Source organism: Thermoascus crustaceus (genome assembly GCF_041956765.1).
Source record: "Thermoascus crustaceus strain CBS 181.67 unplaced genomic scaffold VTN00scaffold_5, whole genome shotgun sequence".
Lineage (NCBI taxonomy): Eukaryota > Fungi > Ascomycota > Eurotiomycetes > Eurotiales > Thermoascaceae > Thermoascus > Thermoascus crustaceus.
The window spans coordinates 2329670-2341771 of NW_027192531.1; the positions used below are offsets into that span (position 1 = coordinate 2329670).

At 52.5% G+C, this 12102-nt stretch overlaps 3 protein-coding genes across 3 annotated transcripts; 1 reads left to right on the forward strand and 2 right to left on the reverse strand.

The window, feature by feature from the left end:
- Positions 1–315: 315 nt before the first annotated feature.
- VTN00DRAFT_8322 (uncharacterized protein) lies at positions 316–2428 on the reverse strand (the record flags this gene model as incomplete). The annotated part of the gene is made up of 3 exons (XM_069435164.1): positions 316–1219; positions 1278–1815; positions 1882–2428. The coding sequence occupies 3 exons, from the start codon at positions 2426–2428 to the stop codon at positions 316–318; spliced, it is 1989 nt and encodes a 662-aa protein (XP_069286588.1).
- A 1424-nt stretch (positions 2429–3852) lies between these two features.
- On the forward strand, positions 3853–6564 carry VTN00DRAFT_8323 (uncharacterized protein; the record flags this gene model as incomplete). The annotated part of the gene is made up of 5 exons (XM_069435165.1): positions 3853–3888; positions 3925–4012; positions 4039–4479; positions 4610–5301; positions 5368–6564. 5 exons carry the CDS (start codon positions 3853–3855, stop codon positions 6562–6564), a joined length of 2454 nt encoding a protein of 817 aa, XP_069286589.1.
- Positions 6565–8468: 1904 nt separating this feature from the next.
- On the reverse strand, positions 8469–11061 carry VTN00DRAFT_8324 (uncharacterized protein; the record flags this gene model as incomplete). The annotated part of the gene is made up of 3 exons (XM_069435166.1): positions 8469–8810; positions 8863–10607; positions 10668–11061. The coding sequence occupies 3 exons, from the start codon at positions 11059–11061 to the stop codon at positions 8469–8471; spliced, it is 2481 nt and encodes an 826-aa protein (XP_069286590.1).
- Positions 11062–12102: the final 1041 nt, after the last annotated feature.

Consider the following 12102-nt stretch of genomic DNA (forward strand, 5'->3'; position numbering starts at 1 on the left):
GTAGGCAAGCCACCCTTCAGCTTCCGATGTGTTGTCCAAGCGGGAAATGATGATGCACATGAAAAGTGTTCCATATCCGTTAATTATAGCATATTAATCAGTGAATGATTATATATACATCCAAATCATTCCAATAAAGGCCCCGGTTTAGTTAAACCATCAAAAAAGATCCATCAAAGAAGATTAGACTAGACATGAGCAAAAGCGGCCTCAACGCGCCGGAGCCCTATTCCGTGTGCTGACCCCAGGGTTGTTATCGCAGTGCCATATCATACCATATCGTATCATACCATGCCAAACTCAAAGAAAAGAAAATTAAATAAAAAGCCAATCCGTCCTCGACCGATCCAGCTCTTGGATCCAATCAAATTCGTCATCATCATCGTCGTCGTCGTCGTCGTCATAGTCAGCGACGCCAATGCCAACACCTACTGCTGCCGCTGCTGCTGCTGCTCTCCGTCTCTCCCTCTCGACCTTCCTCTCGTCCTGCTTCCGCCACATGAGCTCCAGCACCCACGCCGCGTTGCGCACGTTGACGCTGGAGATGGCGTTCCAGAGGGCGCCGAGGCGCTGCAGGGCGAAGGTGCGCTGGGCCGCGTGGCGGCTCTCCGCGCCCGCGATGAAGGTCGGCCAGACGAGGCACTTGAAATGCTGCTGGTCGGTGGGGTTGATGAGGGAGAGCTGGTAGATGAGTTCGTCGACGACGGCGTCGTGGTCTCCGGCGCGGCCGTAGGTCGTCCTTCCCCTTCTTCTTCTCTGTCCGACTCCGTCGTCGTCGTCGTTTGGTTTCAGTTTCAATTTCGAGAGGACTCTGCTGGCGTAGATATAGACGGCGGCTTTGTACGCGGACGCGAGGGCGATGCGGCCGGACATGTCTGGGAGGAAGAGGAAGGTTTGCATCTCCTCCGCCCAGGCGACGGGGTCGAAGGCCTGGATGTGTTGCAGAAGGGAGGCGGGCGAGTCCGGGTGGCAGGGTGGTTCTGGGGAGGGGAACGTTGAAGATGTCGAGAACAGCAGTGTCGATGAAGACTCCGCGTAGAGGTCCGTGTCCGAGTATCGCTGGGCATGAACGAAAAAGATGACTTCGAGAAGGTAAGCCGGGCAGCCTACCCAGGAGGTCTCTTCCAGACGTTTCAGGGTTGCAGGTCCCATTGCGTGGGAGTAGAAGGGCTTGGATAGTGCGCCTGGTCGTGCAAGGGTTGAGCCCATGATTTCGGCGCTAGACATGAAATTAGTATATAGTAGAGATAAACAAAGTGTGCCCGATGGGGACTCACATCAGACAACTGTTGATAACGAATGTGTCAAGTCCATCAATAACCCTCCTCACGCTGGTGTCATTGGCAGCGCTCTGCCGACTCTTCAACAGGTTTTTGGCTCCTTCGAGATGGTACTTCCATGCACCGCTTCCCGATTCCATGGCATCAAGCAGAATGAAAACCAAGATACCAGCCACCGTCCTATCATCGTTTCGTGTCACCGGGTCCTGTAGGTCCATTGACAGCTGACGGAGAGCACGCTGCTTGAACCTTAGGAAATGCTCATACGCCTTGGAAGCTGCTTGCCGCGGCACAGGCGTCGTGACCATTCCCTCAGCACTCTGGAACGTTAGGGATGTATCGGACATCGTTGGCTGATTTGAAGCCAGTGGAATCGGGGGTGTGTTTCCATTCGCAATGGAGGCATAATGCACCGCACCAACGGCGGCAAGGGCATCTGCTATAACAGGCGAGTCGTTGATAAAAGGTATGAGGTCCCGGTAGGGGTTTCTGACATTGTCGTACAATGCGAGGTCACGGAGGCACTGCTGGTTGACTTGCAGACAGGATTACGGTTAGCATGAGAAACAGAAAGTCATGGACAGGTAACAGGGGAGCCTACAGTGAGAGATATAGAGCCTTGAGAGCCAGTCCAAGTCTTGAAAGAGAGGGTCCACTAATCCCCATGGACTCGGGGTATAACTAGATTCCGGGATATGCGCTCGTACATGTGCTATAGATCTATCCTGGTTGCCGTCTGCAATCTGAGGGGCCGTTACAGGCCCCGACTGTAGCTGAACAGCATCGTCCAACGACGTGGAGTTGTCAACACCACCAATCGTCCGAGGTTCAGTACTACCCGAATGATCCTGCGCGGACGATAAGTCTCCTGTGGACGCGGGGATAGAGCCTTGCTGACATCGAGAAGCCTTCGAGCTGCCGATCCCGCGCTGCTGCCGATCTCCGCTGCCACCCTTTGAGTTCTCCATGACATCTTCGAATCTCAGGCCCATCATCTTCCCGCGGCTGGCTACACCGCCCTTGACCCAGACGAGCGGTTTTTGATATCCCAAACACTCCTTGCCCGCATCGCGGCACTTGCGACAGGTCGGGAGGCCATTGTCGCAAACCACACGTCGACGGCGACAGGTGTAGCAGCCTCTGGTCATGCTAGGCGAGGCGTCTTCTGCTTCTCACGTCTGCTTACTCGGACGTCTGCGGTTTCTGTCTCGACAACCAGACCACGGAGAGTTGCTGCCTGGACGCCGGAATCGCCATCCTCAACGACTGAAGAAGCTCACAGAAAAAGACTCCACTGAAGTCGCCGGCGCATCTAGATGGTGTCACAGCCAGAGGTCGAGCCGCAGACGTAGAAGCGATGCATCGTGAAGAGTGAGAAGTGCAAGTCAGCCGAGCGGGGCTGCGGACCACGGGCGGTTAAACGGTGGCTTAGTCATCATATCGACGGAGAAGTAAGTTATTCCTTCTGATCGACTCAAGAGAGTGCTGGATATGAGAATGCCTGGATGTACCTCCTATATACATGGCGTATACCTACTGTGCGGGTACCAGGGACCGCACACAGCAGCCTCTCAGCTGTGTCTGAATCCGACGGTAGAGGGAAAGGATGCATCAATATCTAATCTCCCGGTAGTAGGTATCCAACGTGCAGACAGCCGAGGAAACGAGTTCAGAGGTCCTTAGAAAAGAGCCTTGGGAGCAGTTCTTCCTCTCATGGACGTCCCTACGTTGCTTCTTAAATACTGTCCTCAGGGTATCATGGCAGCCACGTGAGTCGCGGTCTCGCCTTGGCTGCTGTTTCGAGTTAGAAGCTGAAGAGGTGCTTATTTCCAAGAGAACCAACCTCTCCACAGGCTGGTAGGCATTCATAAATGCGGGTGTACAGTATGTGCCCTTCATATGCGGAGTATGGCGCACGGGCTTCGTTGTCAACAATTTCCACCTTGGCTCTTAGGGAAAAAAATCCTACCTGAGTCAGTTCCGACGGATGCTTTCGAAGTATATCAGACGAATAGGGCTGATTACTTAGCGTCCTTAATCATGTGTAGGTCGAATTTTCCATGGTGACCTTGATAGTTCTGGGGGGCCCTTATGGATAGGGCCTGGAGATTATCCCAGGGGTTTCGGATCAAGCTGTCCTCTTTGAGTATGTGCTACGCAGCAATGTCGTTTCCCGGCCAGACTTGATCGCAGCGGCAAGGTAACACGAGAGTGAATCCTGTTTCCAAATCCGGTCCACATCTGGCCATATGTCCTCGTACGGGTATCATGCTCTTTGTCATTGTGTGCGGTTCCTTTAGTGGTTCCCTTTGTCCTCATGGTTGGGGACGACGTATGGACTGCGCATATCACTTCCTGTACCGAGCAGTGAATTGATGGTCTCCCTTCGACAGTTCTGATAGGCATACGGGTCATCCACAGTCTGGTCGAGTTGGCAATATTTCAGGCACCTTCCCACGCGGCTGCAGGAGGAATGCTTTGCAGAACCCAGTGTGGCTGTGGGTGGGTAATGAATTCCCTTCAGCATCTTGAAAGAACTTGGGTAGTGTAAAGTGTCACTTAGGTATCCAAGATGTCTCGATCCTCCATGGATCCACCGTCGACCATAGTGGGTTGAACAGCAACAGATTGATCCTCTAGACAGATCGACGCATCCTTCATGCTGGAGGATATGCAGATGGCAGCAGACCCAGCTCTTCATGTGGACATCGATCGTTTCTTTATCAGGCCCGGTGCGTGGCTGGCTTCTTCCCTGCAGTCCGAACAACCATCTGGACGTTTGAGCCCCCCTCCGCCACGGCCGGCGACAGCGGTGCGATTGGCGAGGCTGTAGCACCCGCTGTCGCCCCTGCTGGGCCGTCGCTGAGGCCACAGCCAACCTGTGGTGGTGAACGGGGCGGATTCAGCTGGCGACGGACAGCGGGGGAGGCTTCACGGCTTCATTGGCGACGCTCTGGACGAGTATCCGCCCAGCTGGGCGAAGGTGGTTCTGGTATATTTAGGCGCATTGGCCGGCGTGTCGTTGTCGCTTGCCACTACTGCACGCAGTCGACAAACAGTGAAGCTAAGCAGCTGTTTTGCTTTTACGGGGGCTGGAGCCATGTCGCGACGCCCCCGGTCGAGCAAGCTCGTCTTCTGCCCGCCGCACTATCAAAGCTCCCGTTTACGATGTCCCGGCTTCATCCTCCTGCCCCTCGTTGTGAGTTCGGTTTTTTCGTCTGATCGTTCCCATCTCTCTTTCTGATCGACAGAGAGCGCGTGGTCGCTGCGGGGAACGCCTCTTTCGCCCGGCGTAGCCAGCTAGAGCGGACAATCACAAACTCCACCAGGCCAGGCGACTTGCGCCTCACTCGCGAAGTTCAACTTGGAACAGCGCATCGGAGAAGCCGGTTACAGAAAGGAGGAGGAATCTATATATTTGCTGATCGGGCACTCTGGGGCAGAAAATACGCCCCAAGGTTCTCCCCGGGAGTTTCCATACGATGAGAGAACCACACTGGCTATGACTACCGAAGTCTCTATCACATCGCCCATGGTGTCCTATCCCGAAATTCTGGGCCGCCCAGTCCAGGTGCGCCCTCCGCCGTCGGTATCCACGTCGCGGCGTCGCCATCGCTTTGGCCGCTCTCAACAAGGCGCCTATCCCGCCCAACCGCAGAATGAATTCCCCATCTTCACTGACACGGGGGACGTGGAGATCGTGATCAGCGCGGGTGGGCAAGAGAGACGATATCTGCTACATCGGTTGATCCTGGCGCAGTGTTCCGGTTTCTTCGAGGCGAGTACAAGCGAGGAGTGGTCGCGCGTGCAGGCCCAGAAGGAGACAGACGCCGCTCCAGGACCGTCGGACCCAGAGAGGCGTTTATCAGGAATTACGGAAGAGGAATCCGAGGTTGCGGGAATGACATCCCCTCGACCAGAATATGGAAATGCTGCTGGGCCGCTAGTGAAGAAGAGATGGAGGTACGAATTAGACTGGGAGAACAAGGAAGAGGATGAGGAGCCGATATTGGTGCAGAAGGTTGGTCAAAGTCCTGGTAATCCTTCACATATAGCTGACGGAAGCTGACTTTCTATTTCTGTGAAGCCGCCAAGTTCTAATAGTATGTTTGGCGGCGATTTCACTCCTGCTTCTCCGAATATGACCAAGCCATCCGCGCCGCATACGGGCTTCTTCCGTTCAATGGCCAATCTGGCGGGCATGCAGTCTGCTTTGCACCTGCCCCGTACTCCGGCCGTCGAAGAAGCTCCCGTCGATCCCATCATCCGAGATTATGACAATCTCTTCCGCATATTCTACAACTATCCTCCAATCCTGAACACTGTGAATATAGCCACTGCATATGCGGAATGCAAGTCTCTCCTGGCATTGGCCGACATGTACGATGCCCTGCCAGTCACCGGACCCCGAGTCGACCATCATCTTCTCGGATTTTCGTCCCGACTGTTCAAGCAGATCGCAAAGTACCCGCCCAGCTATCTGAAACTGGGATACCTGGCGCGGAGTCGAGTCATATTCTCCGAAGCGCTCATCCACGTGGTGGGCCAGTGGCCAGCAGCACTTCCTCACCTCCGGAACGCTTCATACTCGCCTATCCCGGACTCAGTCCTCGATCTGATCGAGGACAAGGTCGAGGATCTCGAAGACGCCAAAGCGCGAGTCGAAGCGAAGCTCTTCCGGCTCACCCTGACGACTTCACGAGGCGAGCGCGTAAGCCCGTCAAACGCATACCTCGACTGGCTTGCTGTGTCCCTGTTCCGACAATGGCTGGTCGAAAACATGACTCCTCCGCCGGCCCCGATCCTCAAAAACTCTCCCCGGAACGTCAACAACGCCGCGAACGACAACAACAACAACAACAACAACAATAGTAATAATAATAACGACAACAATAACAACAGCCAATCGCAAGATCAAAACCCAGCCACCAGACCTACCATATCGACAACCCCTCCCTTCTACCCCGGCCGCGTGTACCGCCTGATCGGCTCCTCCTCGACGCAGGCCTACCTGCCGCACGACGAGCTGAAGCGCTTCCTCAAGCTGCACCCGACGTCCTCGTCCTCGGACTCGCTGTACTCGCGCGAGAACCTGAAACGGTTCGAGCGCAAGATGGACGAGATCAAGCGGCTGGCGCGGGAGATCGTGAAGCCGCTCATGCGGAACTTCCTCGAGCTGGACCTTGGCGGGGGATCCGGGGGCGGCGTCGGGGACGGGACCCTGGGCGGGTTGCCGTATCTCACGTGCACGAGGGTCGAGGATGAGGATCTCCCGTGGGATTGAAAACTTCTCAACTCAGTGATTGGAAAGAATAGAACGACCGTCTGTTCCTTTCGAGTGGTGCACGGATGCAACCCCATGGTGATATATATGAGATGAGAAAATGAGTATGTGAGGTCATGGTCTACTTACCTACCTACTTGCTTGCTATCTTGGTACATGAACATGGACATGAACAAGCACGACATCCGCATGACTATTACTACCTATGACTATGACTAGGTCTATTTTGTCCCCGTCATCCTGAACCACACTCCGAGCCTTTTTTTTTTATATATATGTTGCTTTTATGATCTTTATGAAATGTGCCCACGAAGTTATGATATCCCATCTCATCTGTCTGATCTGATCTGATTTTTGGATGTGGCTTTGGTTTGGCTTTTGGATATGGCTATGTCTAAGTCTATGGATGTTCTTCCATACCCCACCTTAATGATTTTTTCTATTATATTCTATAGTCTATAGTCTATGTTCCACTTTTACATTCCCTTTGACAGAGGAATTATCATACAACTACTATCTACCTAACTTGGTTACTTAGGTCTATCCTATACATTAAATTATATTAGGTTATAAATATAAATACAAATACTATTTGCTTCCATTACAAGTATAGACTTCAGACTGCATTCTTAGCCCAGGCTTTTCAGCAGAAAACCACTGCTGGATCCGCCAAACAACTAATGCAACCTACGCGCTACGGAAAGGATCTCCAATTAATACTGCAAGTATGCCATAGAACTGTGAAAGAAAAAGAACCAAAAATCAAAGCACACAAAAACAACGGCTTTTCTTTGATTGATTGAGCGATATAACCTAGTAAGCAAACTACCTAATTTAGTTTCGACAGACGATAGAAAAGATATAACTTAGGTACTGTACTCAGTTTAACTATAATAATAGTTACGTGAATGAAAACAAGATAGAGAAAAACAGGACGTGTGCTAGGGTCCGATCTGGTCTGCTCTGCTCAGACATATGTGATGTAATGTGATGTGTATCGAGTTGGGTTGGGATAAGATAAGACAAGACAGAGGAAATAGATGGGGAAAAGGAAAAAGAAAAGAAACCAGTGTCGACTAACCTAACTGGAACTCAGTAAAAAAAATCGCTCGCTCAAGTCTGCTATAAAAACCTTATCAACACGTACGGACCGACGATGGAAAGAAATAAAGGAACCAACTGCTCGGGGTACTCTGGGTGTAATATGAGACGGGAGAGGCGAAATAAAGAAATGATTAGAGAGAGGAGCCAGGATGGTGAGAGAATACTAGATAGGATAGGTAAGAAAAAAAACAAAAGAACCATGCATGTCATTCTGGGCCGATTATTGCCCTGCTGCAGCTGCTGCATACAAGATACAACGCGACAAAGGAAAAAAAGAAATCAGGAGACACTCGACATGATGATGCTTCGAAACCAAGAGAAGTGAATATATCATCCAGACAAAGGAAAATGACAAAAGGAAATGCATGCTCCTCCTGATCTAAATGCAGCAATGTCTTCCGAAGGATGAACAACACGCTCGTCATGGTAAAACAGCGGAAGAGGGTGGATGATAACTGAGAACTCCCGGCCAAGGATTTTGGTTATGCAGAGGATTAGAGAAATTAGAGTACGCAAGAAAAGAAAAAGGTTCCCGATCGGAGTTCGTTGATAGGAGGAATCACGGGAAGGTTTAGGAAAAGAGGCGATAGGGCCAAGATATCTCTGTAAGGGTAGGAAAGAATAACTGTGCAACTCAGCAGTGCTGATCATGTCCGCAGGCGATTCTCAATGGAGAAGCGATGCAATAGAAACGTCAGAATACAGGTGAAAAAAGTGGCATTTTGCGGATTCCGCGCAGTGATCGATCCAAGAAAAAGATCTTTACAGGAAAAAAAAAGAAAAATCGAAGATATTGAAGTTCAGAACACTGCTGCCAGACCATTCTTCGAATGACGCCTGCTAAACCGCTTCTTTCCCTTCACAGATTCTGTGTCGGCAGCTTGATGCTTGACAAGAGTTGCTCGGCCCGCTGGCGTCGAACCTTCGGCGTGGAACTCTGAGCTGTGGTCAAATGTATTGGTGTGGCTAGATAGCCCAGATGGTAGAACCTCATCACCGGACTGTGCGCCTCCGCCATGCTGCGATATTGCCATTTCCTTAGCCCGTTCAAGGGTGTCCAGCCACTCCTGCGTCTGAAAGACGGTGGCCCCGGCACTGCTAGACGACGGTTTGGGGTCTTCGAAGACGAAATGTTTGTCTCGCTAGACGGCTGTCAGACGTGAATCACATTTTTCAGAGATGGCGCTCACTTACCGTATCAACAACCCAGGAGGCAAACCCCTTCGAATCAGTGATACTCCGGTAATGTGTTCCAGGGTTGAGAAGATTAATTTCGAGCTTCGCCTTCTTCTCTTCGCCTCCGGCTGCGGCTATGATTATACGAGCGGCAGAAGTAACCATGACTAACCGCTGTCGCTTCTTGGTCGTGCTTCCTCCAAAGAAACGTGAAAACTTCTTCGCTGCTTCATTCTCGCCATTCCCATTCCTTGAAGAAGGGCTATGAGGAGCAGGAGAAGAGAGGACCACTAAATTTCCCAGCTTCAATATCCTTTCATTTGTCTTCGTCAAGACAGGGGACCACTCGATATCGAGTTGGCTCGGGGGAGGAAGTTCGGTGATGACCCGGGGGAGGCCCCTGGAATTGGCATTGGCGCCAGCAGGAGCGGTACTAATACTCGGGGGGAAGCTATCACCATCGCTCGAACCGTTCAGCTTAATCGGTTCGCGGGGTGGAATATACGGTTTTAGCCGTGGGGCTTTTTGCTTCCATAATCCTCGGCCGAAAACTATGCCATCAAAGAATTCATGATTCTTGATATGTTCTATTGGTAGACGTCTCGTGGGATCCAGTACCAGAAGGCGCTCGACGAGATCACGGGCAACGGGGGGAAAGCCTGGGGGAAATTCATAATCCAGGTTGACAATCTTTTGGAAGGTTTGATACTCATTTCCTGCCTTGAAAGGCGGTCGACCAGCCAAGAGCTGGAAAATAATGCACCCAAACGCCCACAAATCGCTTGCTTTACAAGCGTTTTTATCGGTAAGTAGTTCCGGACTGACATATTCCGCAGTCCCAACGAACGAACTGGCTCGTTCTTCTTCGGGTATCTCTGTGGAATCAATTGGCGGCATCCCGTTTGAATGCTCCTCCGGTTTCTTCTGGGTCTTGAGAATCTTTGCGGTGCCGAAGTCGGTGATCTTGGTGTGCATCTGGCTGTCGAGCAAGATGTTCTCCGGTTTCAGATCGCGATGTATAACGCCACGCTTGTGCATGTAGTCTATGGTGTCAAGGATCTGTGCGCCGTAAAACCTCGTGCACTCCTCATCAAAAGTTGTCATCCGTTTCAAAACGCCCAAAAGCTCCCCGCCTTTGCAGAAATCCAGAACAAAGTAGAGCGACCGTTCATCCTGGAAGGTGTAGTACAGCCGGACGACACCTGGGTGCTCCGTCAGCCGATTCAAAGTATCCTTCTCGATATTGACGTATTTGACTTTCTTTTCCTTAATTATATGCCGTTTGTCGAGGATTTTGATGGCGTATTCGTTCAGCGTCTGGCGGTCGGTCGCAAGCACAACGGTACTGTAGGAGCCCTCTCCAAGGGTATGGCCAAACGAAAAATCCCGGACACCCTTCTTGATGTACCGCTGGACAGTCTTTCCATTTGCGTCAGTCTCCTGTCTGACCGCTACCGCCGCACCACGCTCCTGCCACTCTTCACTGCTTGCCAACGGACCGCCCTCGATCCCGTACGGCGAGCCTGAAAGCTGGGACGTGCCACTGCCGTGAGGCCTCGAGCTCTGTCGCGGCGGCAGGGGCCCGTTACCCGCAGGAAACTGTGCCTGCTTATAGGAGCGATCGCTGTGGCTATTGTCCATCGCTGGCACTCCCGCCTGATGGGCTGCGGTGCTAGCTCGTGAATCGGCGCGCGTCGGGTTCTCAATCATGGACGATGCAGAGGAATCGGTACGGATACGGTAAGAACCTTCTCGAGCAGCCGCTGATGAGCCGTTAGCCGAAGGTTGAGCGTAATAGGTAGAGGCGGGGCGGGACGTACTACCCTGCGAGCCGTAAACATGCGGCATCATAGTAGAGTGTTGCGAGGACGAGTGGCCCTGCTGGTCTGGATACGCATAGGGAATCGAGGACCCGGTATTCTGGCGCTGCAGATGAGACTCCAGCGACCTGGAGTCGGCAGATCCCGCATGATCACGGACGGCATCGTTGGATGATTCGGAGGCAGGGTCGTGCCCGGCGGGCGAGGACGGCGGAGGTGGGGAGGCAACGGAGGCGGAAGACTCAGTGATAGTCGAGTGAGCGTGTGTATCTGAGGATGAAGGAACGAGAGTCGCCAGGCCTGAGGTCACGGCTTCCTCGTCGTTCAGGGACGAGTCGTCCGGGTTCGCAATCCGCAGACCACCCAACGACTGAGAAAGACTAAGATCCCCATCCATGACGGGCGGAGCAACGGATCCCTATCCTCTGAAAAAGCACAGCTGTATCGGTTCGAGATCGAAGTGTGGAACGCACAGACGGTGACGACGAGAGGCGCCACCGTGGCGCCTGAGATGCGTGGTGATAGCCTCAAGGGTACAAATAGAGTACCGAGGGACTATGGCGGCGGTCGCATGGACAATGGATACATGGTAAAGCCAGAAGGAGGGTGGCCGGGAGGTGAGCTCGTAGACCGTCACGAGCGGGGAGACAGGGACCAGGAAGAGAGGAGAGGGATGGAGAGAGAGGGCGAGGGAGGAGAGAGGCTCAGCATGGGACAACGTTCGGTGATGGTGGTGGTGCTCTCGAGGTGAAGCGCGGCGGCGTCGTGGCTCGATGGATCCGGCCTAGGGGCGTGCGGGCCGCAGCACGGGCGCCGCTCCACAGACAACAGAGCACAACAACGACGAGGTCTGAATATCTCGGGCTTATCTCGTGGGGAAAAAAAAAGTCTGATGTCGATCCTGTAGCGGTTCATGTCGTTCAGCTGCTCCATCGGCTGTCGCTGGGTCCGGTGTGTATCTGCACACCGCCCGGATCATCGGTGTTCTGTGTTGAGCCATCACCAGTTCGCTATGCAATGGATCCAAACTTTGTATATGCAGTCCCGTGGCTCTTCACCTCTCTTCAGTCGTCCTGATCATGGTGTTGCTGGCTCTGGTTCTGGTTCTCCCTTGTCTATGCACATGTCGCCCTTGCAGAGCATCTTCCTTTCACCTATGGATCTTTCTCAGGCTGTTCTGTCCCTGGGTTTTGTTCCTGGCTGTTCTGGTTTCTGTTGCTACTTCCTGTATTATCAATCACTTGCAATCCATGGGCAAAGGGAAATGGCAAGTGCAACGGATCTGATGGCGTCTTTTCTCTTCTGCTTGCCGTCTTGTGTCCTGTGTTTTCAGACACCCCTCTGATCCTAGGACTCTTCCCATCTTTTCAGATATCTCCCTCTGGGACAAATAAAAGGAACATTTTTTCATTTACCAGAATTTGATTCACGTGCTAGG